Source organism: Argiope bruennichi, chromosome 4 (assembly GCF_947563725.1).
Source record: "Argiope bruennichi chromosome 4, qqArgBrue1.1, whole genome shotgun sequence".
Classification (NCBI taxonomy): Eukaryota; Metazoa; Arthropoda; class Arachnida; order Araneae; family Araneidae; genus Argiope; species Argiope bruennichi.
Genome location: NC_079154.1, coordinates 105,545,960 through 105,565,920, shown reverse-complemented (window position 1 = coordinate 105,565,920; position 19,961 = coordinate 105,545,960). Strand labels below are relative to the sequence as shown.

Genomic DNA, 19,961 nt, shown 5'->3' with positions numbered 1-19,961 from the left:
CAGTCTCTTTCCGGTGGCATCATGTATAAATAACAAAACTATTTTGACTGGATTATATGTATATATATATATAACATTATTTTGTTTGAAGCAAAATGCAGTTTTGAAGACAGTGAAAGACTTCTTTTAATTTAATTTTAAATAAAAGAATTTAAATAATTTATTTTTAAATTAATTTTAATATCCCGGGAAAGCATAAATATTTACAAGCAGAGACGCGGACAAGATGTCCGCCACAGCGCAGCACAAAAGCCGAAGTGGGAAAGAAGAGCAAAATAAATTATCCCTCGCCTTATATAACATGAGATATGGATAGGGAAAATATTATTTTACAGTGCTAATATATTATTAAGATTCTGATAGGGATTTCTGACGCATGTCAATCACATGTAAAGGAAACACAGGGATCTTTAAAAAAGAATGTGCTTAGTGGACATTTTTTACCCCTTCACGCCGAGCGTGTGAAAGTGTTGGCGTTTAATGCCGATTCAGAAATTTTACAAAGCTTCTCTTGAATTAATTAAGTAGAGACAGTGGAATTGGATCAAGAAATAAGAGAATGAACTTACTATGGGCTAAATTAAGATAAATCTTGGAAATTAATTAAATTGATATTAGAGTTAAAATATCATTACATATATATGTGTGTGTGCGTGTGTCTGTCACATTAAAGAGAGAGTCTTAATTTTGAAATTAGAGGATCACGATATTCAAAACCCATTTACTTTTCGTGCATATAGTGCGATACTGTCTTCTGGTTGGTGTAATGTAGAATTTTGATAGTGGAGGTCAGCTCGTATACCATATTGATTTTCTATTCAATATTCAAAATTATGAAGTCGTTCTTAATTCGGTACTATAACTCCAATTTCCTATTCCTCGTGCACTTTTGCTTCCAATATTAAAATAGTTTGGTGTTACTAACTTGCGTCATTTAAATCCCAGAAAAGACACCATGCTAACTGGATTAAAACATTGCAGATAAAATAAGAAAAATAAAATAGCGAGTACATTCATTTATTATTTCGGATTTTTTCTTGCATGCTCAATATTTTAGTGTTCTAAGTTTATAGATTCCACACAATATTGAATACAATAAATTGTGTAAGAAAAAAAATCTTTAAGTCAGATGGTCTTCTTTTTAAAGATCCTACATAGACACACACATATTTTCTTTTATAATTAGTAAATATAGTAATATATATCTAATGAATTGAAAGCCTTTACTCTGCACTTGTCAGGACAATAGATTTACGTTATTATGATTCGATGAAAATATTGTTCCAAGAAATAAGAATCAGATAAATTTGAACATAATTCTTAATTTTATGAAAAAGTTACAATATAAGAAATCTAATAATTGGTTTGAAGAATAGCTTCTGGCAAAAGAGAGATCTGATACATAAAAAGAAAGGTTTTAAATCAGCGAAATAATAGGATACAAGCAAGACCGAATAATCTGAAATTTTTGCTTTCCTCAAAAATAAATTTGTTTAGCTTCTAATTATAGCAAACCAGGACAAGATTTTCCTTCCTGTCATCCTGATAATTGCTAAAATAAGTTGCGTAATTTTCTAATGCTTCGTCATTGAAAATAATTTTTAAAGTTAAAGGTAAAGAGATGCACAAACGCAAAAAAGTATCAATATCAATTAAAATAATGAAAATAATAAAATGAACTTAATATATCATAATCTTCGTAAAATAAATTAATCATGTATTAATGAAGTTTTTCAGAGAGGAGGGCATTTTTTTTAAATTTTTAAAGTTAAAAATTTGTCATGTGATTTTGTTGGTAAATACCATCAGTGAAAACACTGTGACCGCCATTACAACAAAAATCAAAAGTACGAGGAGGAAAGCATGGCGAGAGGTGTGAAAAATGAAAAAGATTCTAGTGCTCCATACGATTTTTGCTTCGTAAATGAGCGTCCTGTGGATGATATATCTCTGGAAGTGTTCTACAAACCTCATACGATAACACTTTTAACTGTAGCAATCATTGTAATTATATATTCTGTATATACTAGGTGAGCAGAGAGATCAATATATGCCCGGAGAATATCCATGCATTTTAAATTTTCTGTAATAAGAAGAAAAAGATTATTTATAGTGTGTTTTAATTACAAAATATCTACGTTTTGTTGTCCGATTGATGATGGAACTTAATAGAACATTAATTTTAACAGTATTTAGATAATTTGAAATAAAGATATACATCGTTGAAATTCTATTTAATTAATTTAATTCAAAAGTTAAAGCCAAGGACATGTAAGTCTGCTTGTTCTTTTTTTCCCCCCAAAAAAATAGAAAGTGATTTTGCACTGCATGCAATTTTAGCTAGACTGAAATTACCAGAATAAAGTGCTTTTATTTCAATATTAAAATTAATCGTAAAACGAGCAGACTGAATTATGTAATCGGAGGAATAGTTTCGATTTTTAACCTCTGATTTGTAATATATATTTGCTCCTTTTTTTAAATATAAATATTTTAATGGAATGCGTAGCTTGTTTACTCTGCATTTTTTAAAAAGTTGTTGAAGAAAGCTTGCTTTGTTATACCTTACCTTTGTTTACCAATCCTTTATTAGCTTGAGCTGCCTTGGCATTTTAAAATTTAAAAAGTTTTATAATTAGTGCTTTAGACTTTTCCTACAATACAGTGGCTGTTTTTACTTATTTACTTTATTGATTCAATTTCGATTTATTCTTTTTGTTAAAAAAAAGATTTAACCCCAAATTTTCATAAAGTTATGGTCTATGTTTGAAATAATGGATTTTTATCCTTGCTTTGAATTGTATTTTATATTTGAATAATTGTTTAATGAATGTTTTGAATGAAATGGCTTTCAAAAAGTGTTAAGAATAATATTCGTATCTTAATATTTTAAAGTAAATTACTAATCCTCCCTAAAAAATTTAGTTTTCAAGGAGGGGTTTTTTTTATTCCCATTGTATATAAATTACATTTAACTTACATGAAACCTCTTAAAAAAATGTAATTAGAAATTCTGTTTAGTGCCTTCGATTATTATTATTATTTTTAGTTTGCATGTTACACATATTACTTTTGGCGAATAACAGTTATTACCACACTTTCATTCAATTGATATTTTTGTAAATAAACCAAAAAATATCTATCACTTTAAATTCTGCCTAAATTCAAAATGTTCTTTCTTTTTTTTTAAATTGACCTTTATAAATTTTTTAATCAGCTAAGAGGGTTCAAATGATGTAAATATATGCTTTCTTTAAAAAGTAGATAATATCTTTGGAAATAAATTAGATGAATTATAAAAATAATTTACTTTTTTATTAACCATTTCATATTTAAGTAACATTTATGGTTCACATGTAAAAAAAGCCTTGTATGTATTGATATATTATGTATAAAATACATTTTAACACTTTTAGAAATTAAAGATCAGTTAAACTATGCATTTATTCGAGCTATGACCATAATTATAAGGATACATGGCAATATATTTAAATCAAAAACTGATTCTAGGATGGTGTAATATTAAAAAGTAAAAAATTCTTTCAAAAAATTCTATTTAACCTGTTAATAAATTTTAAAAAATAACCGATTGACTTTTAAGTATTGGCATATCTTACAGTTTATATTTAACATCTTATAGTTTACTATTTAAATTTATTTTATTGTAAAACTATTATTTATATACACATAATTCAAAATTACAATTATTTTGTTCTTTTAAAAAGAAACTTATATTTAATGTGTTTTAAATCAGGGTTTAGAACATATTATTGTTTAAGATTCTTCTTTCTAATAATTTGAAAAAAATTTCACAGTTTTTTATTTGACCAAACATTTTACTAATAGATCATAATTTTAAAATATGCTTGAAAGTAGAAAATTAATGATCAATCTGTAGAAATTCAATTTAAAATGGTTTTTCTTTGGTATAATAGAATAAAATTTTAAAAATATGGATTGTTTTTAAATTTGTACATTAAATTCATATTTAATGTTTGTTTAATGAGTTTTATTTCTTGCCTTAACTGCTTATGGGATGTGGATTTTTCTCTTCAGATTGATAACCATTTCTTATTTGGTTATCCTTATCAGAAAGTGTAGTCATCATCTGAATTTTGATACACAGCTTGTCTGTAAAAATGAGCTAATCATTTTTTCATAATGCTGAAACTGCACCACAGATTAAATTTCCCCGAAATTCATAAAAAGGAATTGAGAATATGTGAAAAGTATACAATCTGTGAATATTAATTTCAAGAATATTTAGCTTCACAGTTATCTAATATCTTTTATCTAGATATTAGATTATCTACATCAGATCTGCTGTTTAGCATGTATAAGATTAGCACAATAGTCCTTATATATGCCATATGTGCTGTCATGTGCTACTTTAAAAATCTGAAAGAAAATAGCACTATGAAAATGTATGTAACTCTAATTCTATTTTCCTCACATGTATGTAAATCTAATTCTTGCAATCCTCACATTGAACTAATATTTTAAAAAGCTGGCATAAATTTCTCTAAAGATAAGTTTGAGTCAGAAGTTGAACTGAAAGTCAAATCATTTCTCTTCTTTCTATGTTATCATAAATTTATTAAAAGCCATCCTTTTAAATATAAAAAGAATTTTTCGTTCATAAGAAAATGTGACGGATTGCAAGTATTATATGGTACTTGACTGATGTAATCAATCAATATTAATTTTTTAATTGTTAAATAAAAAGTTAGTTTTCATCAGTGCTGCATGTTGATTGTAAAAAAATTAATAAGGGGATACAGGGAAACACTAATTGTGTATTTCATATTTATACATCATTTCATCACATTCCTCATTCATTTATAAACAATGTGATTGTAAAATGTTTGATTTATGTGATGTAAAAGAAGTAAAGCTTTGTTTATGTACCATTATATCCTTTGCAAATCTTAAATTTCTAAATCTAAATTTAAATTTAGTTATTATTTATGTGTTTCTATTAAAGGGAGAAACTTAACCTATGAAACAGCGAGACAAAATTCTTGGATTCTGTGATTTTTGACTTCAGAATTATTTACAATTAATGATTTGTTAGAAGACAAAGATTTACTTGATATTACTTTAAATGAAGTTTCATTGTGATATTCCGTCAAAAATTTATTCCATTTATTTTTTTTTGTCAAAGTTCTATTGAAAAAAGTTTAAAATAAACGATATTCTTATTTCTATTCATAAAACTGCAATTAGTATTCACCGACAGCATATCAAGTGCAATGAAAGATTTTTGTTATTAAACATTTACTGGCATATACATAATTCATGCAAAATAAGAAATGTGTGATTAATAAAGACAAATACCTTCATTACAAATTATGGAAGAAACATGATTATCCTCATTTTCATGAAAAATAAGATTTTATTTTAAAATTTAATAATGGGTTGCTATATTATGTATTAATATATCAGAACTATTTTTTTAAATTGAAATGACTGCTTTTAAATGAATTTTCATTAATAGCAATAAATTTGTAATAATCAAAGTTGCTATTAAAATTCTAATTGCATATCATTTAGCATCAATCCATGGAAAGATATAAATGCTGTTTTACTATATTTGTAAATACTTTTTACATAATATTATGAATGTAATTTTGATTAAAGTCATTTCTCTGTTTTTCTTAGGAATGAAGATAACATTGAAAATAATATTTGGGCTGGCATACAGTGTGTCTTTTTCTTTTTTCTGATAATCAGTGTATTAGCTTTTCCAAATGGTAAGCTTAAAGAAATCAACATCATTGTAAATTTGTGATAACAGTTTGGCAATAATGATTTTAATGTTTTATGGAAAAAGATACAACTCAACTCAACATAGAACAATCAACAAATTAATTAGAATGCAATGTTTTGTCTGTATTATGCTTGTAGGAACAAAATAAAATTTATTCCGAACTTAACTTTGGGAGTATTTTCTCAATATCAATGAGGCAGCTTTGAAATATATTACAATCATTTTATAATCTATTTCTTTAAAATAGTTATTAGAACTAGTTGATTATTTACTAATGAGGATACAATAATTGGACAGCCATAATGGGATATACTTAACATATTAACAATTTAAACTTCAGAAAGAAAATTGCACTTCAATTAAACAAGATTTTTATCTGACAGAACATAAAAGAAAATTGATTAATTTTTTTTTCTCCCCCCTTCTAAAAAATTGTTATTCACGTGATGTTAGACAATATTGAGTATCAGAGTTGATATGAAGAAAAATTAAATCGGAATAAAGCTTATATCTTAATTCTTTATTTTATTTTGTGCAAAGTGAGAAAATTGGCAAAATCAACTTTTTATGAAATTTAAAGAATTATGCAAATCTTTTATGTACTGTCTTGAAAAATGAAATGTGAGGAAGTACTTAGTTGTTTATTATTTATAAAATATTTTTTATGTGCCTCCCTTTCTCTCCCAAAAAATCTCGAAATGCCTTTTTCTATCTGTGTTGATCAAATCTGCTGATTTTAGTACTCATAAAAAAAAATTGAAAAGTCAAATTTCCTAACAATTCTAAATTTAGGCTGAACAGTGAAATTTTGACTAATATAATAATTTGTTTCTGACTAATTTTGTTCAAAGTATTGTATTTCTTTTCAGTCAGCAAATAAGCTTTTATATATTAGCTTATTTAATTAATAAATTTGTATATTTTTTATTATTAATATAGTAACTAATAGAAAAAAATCTAGCTGTGCTTTGTTATTTTTTTATTAAATTCTTTATTTAAACTTATCACCACTTCAGATTGTTTGCTTGAATAATTTTTTTTTTAATTATTCAGCATAGTAATAAAGTTTTATGTTAAATTTTACTTTTGATAAATTTAGTACTATATTTGATTGAATGAAACTTGAATAGTAATTGAACTCTAATAATATGCATAGCAGACTAATTTATTATATGGCTTTTTTTTTTCTTCTTTAGGCCCATTTATTAGACCTCATCCTGCTGTCTGGAGATTAGTTTTTGGTAATTTTGCACCTATTTTTTCTTCTGATTCTTTTTTCTTTCTTTTGAAATATACTTTTATCATGTTTTGTATGTATATAGATAGAAAGATATAGTAGATCCATTTTTCTTTTGCTTTTAGTTAAGAATAATGATTTCTAATTAAATTTTTTTTTCTATTTGAATCTATTTACCATGTAGATGATGTAATTAGATAATAGCTATTTATTGAATCTTGTTTCGATTTTATGATATAAAGTGAGTTTTTATTATAAACGACATAGTAAAAATTATTTAAAAAAGGCTAATGTTTTTCATATTTTTTTTTTTCTCTGTACCATTGATTATTACTCATTTTAATCATTGATTATTCACTCATTTTTGTTTGAGCATTTCTTTGTATGATTAAACAAATTTTCACATGTAACACAATAAAAAGTAATATCAGCTTTTGTATATAAATATGCATTAAATAATTAAATGATGGTTATTTAAGTGTTACACCAATAACACGAGAACAATACCAGATTTGCTTTATAGTATAGGACATTAAAATTATAATTACTGTGTGTGAAATAAAATTTGTAATCAGAAATTAGATCTGAATATAAATGTTGTTTACCATGTTTTACAAGATGATAGTTTTCAAGCCAGTAAAAGAAAGTACATCATTACATTCTATACAGATAATCTCTTAAAGAATAAAATGAACTTTTTATACATCTAAGTTCAAATTTTAATTAAAATTATTATAAACCACATATTAAAAAGATTTACATTAAATCAATACCCTGAAAAGTAAAATGAAATTTAATATTCAGAACAAATTGGCGGAAAAGTGTTAAATTTTCTGTTTAAAAAAAAGATATTACTTATAATATGGGCATATTACAAAATTCTGAAATTAAAATAATAATAATAATTCTGCTGGAAGTTCAGATATGAAGAATAAGTAAGTTAGCTAGTTTTTATCCTAGCTTTAGTAATAAAAAGTTGATGAAATAGTAAAATTTCTATAAATTGAATTGCAAAAGGAAAAAGCATTGTTACAAATTGTATTTAATATCTTTTAATAAATGGAAATAAGAAAAATATCTTATGATGGCCCGATTTGCCTTCTTTGTAAGATAATTTCTTAAATCTTAAAATGATTATAAGTTGGCTTTGTGCAATAATTCATTTAATGAATCATACTGAAAAAAAGAATGGAAAAAGAACAACAACAACAAATATATAAAATTATGCTTACATTTATTTTGCATTTAAAAAAAACCATTGGTTTGAATGCATTTTATTAACACATAAAATGTGTCTTTGATAAATTTTTGTCCAGTGATCTGTCATATTGAAAAACAACTGTCTTACACAAAATTTTTTCATCTGTTATGAGATTTTTGGGTCCTTTTTATTCGAAATATATTGATTTCATCTAATTACTTATTTTTATACATAGAAAATAGCAAATTGAATTGAATTATGTCTATTTTATAATAAATATTTTTAATCTGATTTTATATTATTTTAGAGAAGAGAAAAATAAAAATTTCAAATCATATTCATTGAATATTGATTATAAATCTATTTATTTATTTGAACAGATAATAATAATTGGCTTTATAGGATCCCTTATGTTCATTATAGTCCTTTCACCCTTGATTTAAGATTTATAAAGAACTTTTAAGAATTTTTTTCAGTGAATTGTTTAAAGAACTTATTTAATAAGATGTTCAGCTTATTAAATCACACTAGAATTTTCAAATTTTAAATGATTTGTCAGCGAGATATCATTGACAAGTCATATTAATACATCTCTACTATACAAAAAATTTAAATTAGAATATAATTTTTCATGTATATTCTGATATGTTATTACCTGATGAGTTGATGTTTGAAGAGTTTATGTATTATTTGAAATAACAGTATTGTATACATCATTTTCTTTCTTTTTTTTTTTTTTTTTTTTTTTTTGTAGATTTCCTTATTATTCCAGGATTTTAGATTTTGCACCTAGTTTATAAAAATTATATTTATTCTAAAATTTTGAAATGTATTATGAATAAATTGATTATTATATGTTTTAATGTTCTTTTATTATCATTTTGGAATAATTTTAATCCAAATACCTTGAATTGTGATAAATGATAGTTTAATATTCTTTTGAAATTTAAGATATACAAATTTGAACTAGCTATTTTTTTTTTTTTTTTTTTTTTTTTGTAGTGCAGTTTATTTATTTATATAAACCAATGTTTGTGCTTAAAAATAATGCAAGTTAAATTTGTGTTACTGTATTATTTATTATATTTGTATTTTTGCTTCTCGCTTAAATATTACTTTCATGTTTCTTTAATGTATTTGTGTGTTCTTTTTATGTTATGAATTTTGAAGTAAATACTTTTAGCTTTATTTTGCCAATAAATTGATATTAATTTTGTTTTTTTAGGTGTGAGTGTTGTCTATCTTCTTGTGCTGCTTTTTATTTTATTTCAAAGTTATGATACGGTTAAGAGTATCATGTACTGGTTTTATCCTGACCTTATTGATTTTAGAATTGATAGTGAAAAGGTTTGTTCAACTTATATTTCATGTTCGCTTTCAATATATATGTACATTTTCTAATGAAAGTATTCTTATTCATAAGTGCATTCTAAATCTTTTAATCATTAGCATACAGTAAAAATTAGCAATTCTTTCATGCTGTTTTTGCAAGAATCTTGATTTTCTTTCCCTTCTTGGTAATTTTTTTTGAAAGATGTCCTGAAATTGTCAAAAATTCTATCATGATTTACAAATATTGAGAAGTAAGCAAATAAATTTGGTTTGAAAAGTATAATTTTTCTGTTGGAACTCTGTTTTATTTTGATAAATTTCTATTTTTCTTTGTCTAATTGAATATATCTAGAATTCTAATCAAGCTATAAAAGGAAAAATAAACTATTTTTTAAATGTGTAATGACAAATTTTCTACTTTTCCTGATTAATGTCCTTTAATATTGAATAATAATTTTTGAAAGTCTGTGGTGACGCTTTATAAGCCAGATAACATCTACGAGACATGAGAAATTTCTTTTGTCTTGTGGTTATGTTACGTGGCTACGAACCATAAGGTTGCGAGTTCGATCCTCGCTTATCGCCAATAGCAACAAGTCTTTTAAGAATATTAATATATATTCATTCATAAATATATAACATTCAATTGTGTGCATTTTTCAATAAAAAAGTAAATATAAATAAAATTTTTATTTTCAATAAAATTGTATAAATTTTATTGAATTGTGTTATTTTCAAATAGCTGATCCCAAATGTTTTGACAATTTTATCTACTTTCTTTTTAATTAGGAATATGGTGTGAATTGTTCTGATATTACTTTTGAAAGAGTGTGGAGTCATGTGGATGTTTTTGCCTTTGGACATTTTTTTGGATGGGCTATGAAAGCTATGCTTGTTAGACATTATGGTATCTGTTGGACTATTAGTGTTGCATGGGAAATTACTGAAGTAATCATTTATGAATATTTCTTATTTTATTTTTATAGCTATTATAAAAAGATATTTTAGTACTTGGAACTTTACTTTAGTAGAGGAAATGCAGAAGTAGTTTATATTTTCCTCGCAATTTCCTATTTAATTGCTTATTATATTATTCAGTACTTTAAACTATTTATTTCTTCTGTGATTTTTTATGAACACAATATCATATAAAATTTTAAAGTAAGCATTATTACTATTTTAATTAATAAAAAAATGGCAGTTTCCCTTTTGTTTGAAGGTTAAAAAAAGACATAATAAGGATGTTCCCTTAAATGAATATTATTTGAAATCAGTAATCTAGATAATATATGTGCATAGAAAAGATTGAAATAAAAATAAATAAATAAATAAAAAAAATAAAAACTTTTATTCACTTTAAAAATTTGGTTGATAAATGTTCAATATAAGCATGCAAATTTGTTTTTACTTGTATTTTTTATGATTTACTTCCCCCAATTCTCTAATTATTTCAATTTTCTAATGTTGTGAAAAAAACTGAATATTTTAGAATGTTGCAAAAATATACATGAGGTGTTTTTTTTTGTTTTTTTGCTATAAATACTATGTTAAATTAAATTTGGAAATTTAAAAATTGCATAGCACATAAAAATTTACAGCATTTAATATTTCCAAGTTATTAAAATTTTCAAAATAGTGAAACTATTCAAAAAAAAGATCAGTTTAGTGGGTTCTTTCTTTCTTTCTTCAACTAGATTTTTCAAATAAAAGTTTCACATTTTTATTAATCTGTTAAAGCATCTAAAAGAAAATAGTTCTCTTATGCTTTTGCAGATTTGAAATGAATTAAGTTTAAATTTCTCTATTCTTGGATAACTTTGTTAATATTTTTAAAATTGATAGAAAATTCATCATCAAATACTTCTCCCAAAAAGACATAAAACTGCTAATTACTTCACCATCTTTACTTATAGTTACTACAGATTCATTTACATCCTGAACATATTGTTTTGGGATAGAAAATTATGAAAGATCATGTGTAAGAACAAAAAAGCAATCTTGAGGATTAAGTGTCTGTATTATTTATATACAGTAGTACAGGATAGGATAGTTAAGATTTGATATTTGTAATACTTATTGCCTCATAAATATGTGAGAATAATATAGTTTGTAAGTGACTATCCTGCATGTTCTAATTATGTCAATAAAAGTCAGATTGTTTGCACATGTTGCAATATTTGTAATTTGTATTCATATTGAGACAACACCAAATCAAGCACATTATTACAAATAAAAGTAAGAATGGTTCATATTAATAAATTAAGATTTTAGAAATTGCAAAAAAAAAAAAAAAAAGTCATTAAGTAAATTATATCAACATGGTTCACAACAGTAGTTGAATACATTTTTTTTTTTTCAAATCAGTTAATATAACTTTTTCTTACATAGCCTTTAATGATATAAAAATGTTTTGATTTAGTACCATATGTTTGAATATGTGCCATAACATTTTGCTACATCATATTAAGGATTAAAGAAACTAATTCTTAATCAAAGTGATATCTTTAATTATTCTTTGTCAGACAGTGTACACTTACTCATTTTTAATACTCATTTCATATGTTACTTCTCTGCAGCCAACTAAAATATTTCTACTGAAGTTCAAATGATTCTTCTTGAAATATCTGCAATTATGATTTTTATAGTATTAATATATACAAAAGATGTGCTAATATTAATTTCAAATTCATAGAATAAATACTGAAAAATTTCTATTAAATCCCCATGGGTAAAATAATAATAATAAAAAGGAATTCTCACTGGTTATTAAACTGCTTATTAGAAAAAAAGTCTAATAGAAAAAATATAGGATTTTTGATTCTATTTTAATGACAAATATATTGTTTTTTACTATGACAAATCATATTTTATATATTCTGTGTCTCGTTCATAATATCACAATCTCAGGGTGAGAGGCCTCCAATTTCAAAACTTGATAACATTAAAGATTTGTCATGTATACAGGCCTGGTGAACATTAAATTTATTGTGGGTCAAATATCCTTCCACATTTGTGTAGTTTGGATGTTTGTAGAGGGAGGTGTCTTCCTCATCATTCGAACAGGCTTCAAAGATCCATCCTCCTCCCGAAAAAAAACCCCTTATGTACTTTCAAAATAGGATGTTAATACAACAAAACTCAGTCAAATGCTCTTATTAGAATAAAAACTATCATTTTCATTTATTTTTAAAGTAATATCTTTTTGTTTGATTTTATTTGTTGTTTTTCAGATTGCCTTTGCTCACTTACTCCCAAATTTTATAGAATGTTGGTGGGATGCAATAATTCTAGATGTTTTACTTTGTAACGGCTGTGGAATTTGGCTTGGAATGGTACTGTGCCGTAAATTAGAAAATGAGACTTATGAATGGGAAAGTATTAAGTAAGTAATTATAGAATAATATAAAAAAGATTAACTGTAAACATTCTTTATCAGTCTCTTCACCTGATATAAACTTGAATCAAAAATTGTGCTTTCTCTTTTCTATTACATTATTATTTTACAAATTGATACTTAGTATGTTTATTTCTAAAATATTTAATATAATAAAATTGTGTTAACTCCTTTTTCCAGATCTATTCCGAGTACTAAGGGGAAAATACGCAGAGCAGTACTTCAGTTTACTCCTGCAAGGTAACATACTATTAGCTATTATTTTTTAAAGTAGTTATTTTTGGTTTAAATATTTAAAAAAAGAAAACTCTTTCTATATACCATGTTTTCTTGTTTGTAGTTGGACTCATGTCAGGTGGCTTGATCCAAATTGCACATACATGAGATTTTTTGCTGTTTATCAACTTGTATTCTTTTGGCTGGTAAGGAATCTAGATAGAATTAATATTCTCATATGCTCATTCTTTTTTGTGAAGATTTATCAAGAATCTTTTAGTGTATGAAGTTATCAAAGATGACATTACCCCAGTATGCTCCTTTCCAGAAAGGAGATTCTATTCTGCAAAATATTGAGGGAAGCAATACTATTGGCCAGTTATAAGGCTTTTCAAGCTATGCATCTGTTAGCAATTTGCCTAGAAACTTGTGTTCTAGTTAAAGCAATGAGGTCTTGAAAGAGTTAATGGCATTCATTTAATGCGACATATCAATTATCTATAAATGGCTTAACTCTTGGGTCTGGTACTTGTAGTTTGGAATTGCTTTTAAAATCTGGATACCACCATTTAAATTATTGTTAACCATCAAATGACATCAATTTAAGACTGGGTATTAAGAAGCCTGCAAAGAACCTTTATTCATCATTTAAAAAATTCTTATGTGAAGTTATTACTTAGAATTTTCAATACAGAAAAGCCTTCTTTAGTGATTAAAAATTCCAAATGAAAAAAAAATGATTTAAGTCCCCACTGATCATTTTCTAATCTACATGGGACCTCAGTTTTCAAAATGTAAGTGAAAGTTCTTTTGAATAATGATGAAATATATATATAGCATTTAACTATGCTATAATCATTTTATAGAAATATGATAAATATGAAATATTTTGAAAAAATTGTCATTACTAGTAAGTGCTGGATAGATTTTCTAAATAATTGATAGTATTATATAAAATATTATGAATTCCTTTGCTTTTAACTTTAACCATTTAATGCACCAATTTAAGCCAACTGTAAACCACAATCTAAGTTAATTTGATTGAATGCTTCTAGTGACTAATTATTGTACTACATTAGGGTAATGATAAAAGCTGAAGAATTTTGTTTTTTAACAATCATTTATAATGTATCTGTAAGTTGTTTTTCACTTTTCTTGAATTGATGATTTATTCTCCTTGTCGCATCCCCTTTGCTTCATTGTGTTTTTATTGGATTGTGATTTAACTTTTGGATTTCTTTACAAAATTGTGATGAAATGTCATACAAACTGCTTTTAAATTATGTCAAAATGCACTTTATTATATTAGCTATAATGAGAAAAAGATTGAAAACAAGGAATATTAATAACAGCACTTTTATCTCATAAAATAACTAAAATATCAATCTTAATATAATTACAGTCTTTGTAGCAAATGCAAGTGTCTGTATTTCTCAAACAGCATGTAATCAAGTAGAATATATGAAAGGTTTTCATGTGTTCCCATGTAGTAAATAGTCATCATACTGTGGTAAAAAATTAAAAACAAATTTTTTTTAATGATCTTATCTTTGATTCAAAGAAAATTACACTACATTATATGAATACTACATGCCATAGATGTATGCTACATATACTGCACCTTACAAAACATTAGAGAAACTGTTAATTTTCATATATACAAGTGAAAAAAGAAAATAAACAAAAAGGGCCATCTAATAAAACAGACAAATATCACTGCAATCTCATTCAGTGTGAAAAATAAAATTTATAAAAGAGTCTTTGAATCTAGAAACACTATATTATTCAGGACAATTTTTCTAATTTAGTAGTATAAAGAAGTATTCTGCCACATTTTACGAATGTGCAATTAATAGTTATTTGTATATTTGTAATAAAATATGCAATTTGTCTTCATTTGGTTGAGAAATTTCTAGGGTATTATCTTTTTTTTCATTAATATGCGAAAGAACTGTAATTTAATCTAATTTGTGGCATCTAATGGATGTAAAAAAATTAAAACCAACTAATTGACAGCAATCACATACCTTATTTTTTAAGTATTTACATTTTTGCTATTTTGAAAAGTTTGATATGATTTTTTTATAAATGGTGCATGTAGTTGTTACTTTTATAATATGTTGTTACTTTTATTTTAATCATATTCTTACTCTTGGAAACATTGATTTTTGTGATTGTAATTATTATTATTATTTTGTAAAATGTGGTACAACATGAAATTAAAAATTGTTTTGTGTGTTATAAACTATCTTGGGCTCTAATTTTTATTTTAGGTGACAGAATTAAATACATTTTTCTTGAAACATATATTTGAAATTCCACCTGGGCATCCTTTGAGTGTTGGAAGAATTGTGTTAATAGGCCTAATAGTGGCTCCTACTTTGAGGTAAATGAATTTTTTTTTTTTAATTTGAATCTAGTGAATAGATTTTAAAATTCAGTTTACAAGTCATTTGTTATTTTGACCTTTACTTTATTCATTTTTTTTCCTTTCAATATTCTTCCAGATTGTTAGCTGTTAATTCTGTTATTCCTTATCTCTCAAATGTTGTTTGTTGCCAACCGTAGACAATAATTAAATGCTGCACCAATGGCAAAGCTTTCATTCTTTTCATTTATGTATTTAAAAAAAATTATAATTTATTATTATTTTATAAAAAAATTATAATTTTCTGTGATTTTATACTTTTTATTTAAAAAAAGTAGAAAATAGTTGCTATTGTGTCGTATTTTATATTTACTTTCCTAATGATTGGTATTAATCTTGTTCATTAAAATTAATTTATGAATGAAATTGCTACATTAATTTAGTTTGAAAATTTGATCTCCTGTAAAATTATAAAGAATTTAAATAAAATGTATAGCTTAGTTATTAAAAATTTACAAATATTTAATAAATGTCATTTTCGATAGTTTTGTGCATATGAATGCTAGACATAATTTCATTGTGAAAATAAAGACATGCTGCGGTTTTTTTATCAGGGGAAATATATGTTTTTATATAAAATTAGACACCAAGAAAATATTGAGTGCTTTATAAAAGTTTCAGAATGGCAACAAACAACAAAGTTGTCTCTTCCTAGTGCAAATCATCAGATATGATAATGATTACATTTGAAAAGAACTAAAAGAAATAACAATTTGGGGGAAAAGTAAGGTTTCTTATGTCAGCTAAATGTTAGTTTTCAATAAGGTTTCATATTAAAATTTCAATTCTGTGAGTCTGCAATATTTTCCAGTAACCTCATTAAGGTTTTTTTTTTCCTTCATTTTTTTTATTTGATAATTTCTCTTGTTATACAAAAGTAAATCAATTTGTTAAGTCTCTACCTCAGAAATATATTATACATAATACCTCATTAAATTAGAAAATGTGATTTTTTTATTACTTTTTTATGTATTTGTATCAATTAATTATTAGGATCCAACTTTACTCTTATCTTAATTAAATAACTAATCACATTACTGTGTAATTTTCTCTATTTATTGATATGAAATTTATTTTGTCTCTGATTCTTTTTATACTATTACCTCACATAATAAAATCATTAACTGAATTCTTAAATTTATAAATTGCTTAGAATTTATCTATTATCACATTTACTTGTTTAATATTATGAATTAATGTTTAAATATATTTTATTGTAGGCAGTATTATAGCTATGTGACTGACCCTCGCTGCAAGAGAGTTGGTACACAGTGTTGGGTGTTTGGGTTAGTGTTGATTATTTTTTATATAACTGTATAGATTTTATAGAAATTCTGTGTATTTCCAAAAATAATAAGATGCCAAATTATGAATTTTTTTTTGTGTTAAACATTTTGCTGAAAATTGAAATCACTTTAAAATGTGATGTGTTAATTTGTACTATAATATCAGAAATATTCAAAATACCATTAATTTAAAAGGATATTTGAATTAATCTAAAAGGTCATGAAACTAATATATTGCTCTTTATATATCAATCATTATTAGTTCATCAATTTATTATGATATGCATTTGCATGTTGTTATATATGAAATATGAGATAACTTCTTTTTAATATAATGCAATCTTTCTCAAATACTCTACTAAAGATAAAAGACTAGAATGATTAATTTTGTATAAAATTATTCAATTATTGGTAAAAGCTTGAAGTAAAAGTTTTGTGAAGGTAAAAAAAGTTTTAGTGTGAAATTGTTTTTTGAATTTTGACCTTCCTTTCAATTGCACAGTTTTATTATGGGTAATGATTAGACATATTTTTATTATTTCCTTAGACAGTATGATAAATAGTACGCACCAAATTTCATATAAATATTTATTATTTAAAAAAAAAATTGTTTGTTTTTAAAAATTACATTTCTAGAAGAATACATTTTTTAAAAAATATTTTTTTGCTTATACAAATTTTTAAACACAGTATTCTTTTGTATTTACTCCAAATTGTAAAATTTACATCCACATGCAAAATTATTCTTCAAATAAATCAGTACCATCAATATTTGTTATATCATCATAAGTAGCTGATAATGATATATTATCAATTGCACATTAATATCAAAAGGCAAGCTCTCTTTCTTAAAAGGAATCATAAGTGTTATGTTGATTTTAGTTATGGAAATAGTATTTTATAAATTTTTATAAAATATAAGTTATTCTAATTGTCATATGTATTTCAGCGCCATAACTATAACAGAAGCTATAATCTGGTCAAAGTTTGGGCTTGAACTTGTGGCCCGAACACAAATTCAGAATATACTTCTCTGGTTGCTCATTCAGGTATCAGATGCTTCCTTATTCTGCTATAAAATTGCAGTTAGTGGAATATATTGATTTAATTTTTTTTTCTTTTTTTCCCACAGCTGGTAATGTCCTTTATATGTCTGTATATTTGTGTCCTTTATGCCAAGCGTAATCAATCAGTAAGTATTTCTCAATTATCTGAAAGTTGATTATATCTGATATGAATAAGTTGTTCAAGAAAAATGGATTAATTAAACTGTAATTCTTAGAGGATGCTTTTGTAATTTTTATTTTTACCCAAATGTAGTATATATCTAATAATCTTCTCAAGTACATTTCCCATCTGAATGCTCAACAAAATAGTGCTGAGAAAAATTGTTATTTATTTTTCAAGAACAGCTTGATTCATGTATGTTTGTAGTTAAATGAGTGGAAGGGGAGGAGGAAAACTAATAATCATTTGTGCAGATATGTTTTTTATTTAAAGAAGTAATTTCTTTAATATGATTTTTTTAAATCTTTACCAGTATTAACTATAAATTAGAATGCATGTTTTTATTTTCACTTAATTAAGCAAGCAATATTTTGTATTGCATGGAAAGGAATTTTTCCTTTTGTTTTCTGTTTTATAATTTTTTTTTTAAAAAAATAGAATTTATCAGATTAAAAAAAAAAATCTGTGTTGGAAGATTTGTTAATTTTTATTTAGTTTTAGTTAAAATTTATTTAGGATTGTATTGTTATTTTTTACATGCATATACTTATTCAGTAGAGTTGTTCTTTTATTTAATCTTATGGTAAAATGATCAGTTCTGGACAGATAATATTTATTACTCTGTTTTGATAACTTTAAAGCATGCACTGCTTTTAAATTCTGTGTTTAATTTGTTTTTCAGCCATTAGAAACGGAAGTAACTAAAGATTCTCAAGCCAGCACAAGTACTGAAAGCATTGTAAAACCAAGTAATGCACAGCATTCTAAAGTCACAAAGCGAAAAAATAAATTTGCAAATGGACCAATAAAAACTTAACATATTTTCACAGCAAAGAATGGGTGGATTTTAGTGTCCTTTGAAAATCTTTTTTCACCATTCCATTGCTAGTTTAAATAATAAAGCCTTAAATATTTTAAATTATTCTTCTAAAATATGCACATAGCTTTTGTGCATTTAGAATTATGCAGCTCAAGAAAAGAGGAATGCCATTTATTCACATTTATCCTATTAAAGATATAGTTATTAAAAATTGCTTCTAAATGCCTTGATATACACTGTATTCTTAAGTGTTTTTTGTGATGTATGTATACATGAATTTTTATTTAATTTAATTACAATGAGTTTCAGATTCATGGTTTTTTGTTTAATGCATATGAAGTAGACATTTTTCTTATTTCTAATCTGTAATATTCTTAACAATATTATTCATTAATTTATGAGGATTCATTCAAAAAACTTGCTTGCAAACCAGAAAGTTTTTTAATTAATGGAATATTTTTAGTATTTGTCAAATCAGTCTAGTAATAACTATATTTTGAAGCTTCAGTTTTTTTTTCCTTTATTACAAACATATAGTTAAGGTGAAATAAAAATACACTTTTGCATTCTAATTTTTTCTGCACTAAATAAAATCTGTTCTATAAAATAATTACTTTATAAAAGAAATTTACTGACCACAGTTTTCAAAATAATTTACTGATTCATTTGAAAAATTTTAAATCCTAAATTTATATATTAAATTAAAATGATAATTTTTTTTTCATAATTAATAACTAAAGATATATCTTTTTTTTTACAGCTTCAGTTGATAACATAATTAATTAGAATAACAATAATCAACCCATTTGCAGTAGATTATTTTGTTCTTAATATTAGTCGGACCATCCCTTCACCTTTCTCTCTTCCTTGAGCGCAAGTTGCAGATTCATTGTTTTGTTGAAGTTATTGTGAAGTTTCCCTTTTCTTTTTTGGGGCTTAATTTTTGTCTTCCACTAAGGAAATGAAGGAAAATTTCATATTAAATAAATTAATCTGTGTATAGTTAAATAAATTTGTTGGGAATTTTGCGCAGTTCCATTCTCAAATATC

At 24.9% G+C, this 19,961-nt stretch overlaps 1 protein-coding gene across 1 annotated transcript; it reads left to right on the top strand.

Moving 5' to 3' along the window:
- Positions 1-1,851: 1,851 nt before the first annotated feature.
- Positions 1,852-19,357, top strand: LOC129965873 (phosphatidylserine synthase-like). Its single transcript, XM_056080124.1, has 13 exons — positions 1,852-2,030; positions 5,662-5,753; positions 6,967-7,011; positions 9,434-9,555; positions 10,330-10,488; positions 12,771-12,922; positions 13,115-13,174; positions 13,275-13,356; positions 15,424-15,536; positions 16,799-16,864; positions 17,814-17,913; positions 17,997-18,056; positions 18,774-19,357. The coding sequence occupies exons 1-13, from the start codon at positions 1,864-1,866 to the stop codon at positions 18,906-18,908; spliced, it is 1,353 nt and encodes a 450-aa protein (XP_055936099.1). The 5' UTR covers positions 1,852-1,863; the 3' UTR covers positions 18,909-19,357.
- The last annotated feature ends 604 nt before the right edge of the window (positions 19,358-19,961 follow it).

Coding starts and splice junctions, on each gene's coding strand:
- LOC129965873 (XM_056080124.1), top strand. CDS start 1,864: ATGGCGAGAGGTGTGAAAAATGAAAAAGATTCTAGTGCTCCATACGAT. Junction 9,556..10,329: donor TTAGAATTGATAGTGAAAAG/GTTTGTTCAACT, acceptor CTTTTTAATTAG/GAATATGGTGTGAATTGTTC. Junction 18,057..18,773: donor ATGCCAAGCGTAATCAATCA/GTAAGTATTTCT, acceptor TTTGTTTTTCAG/CCATTAGAAACGGAAGTAAC.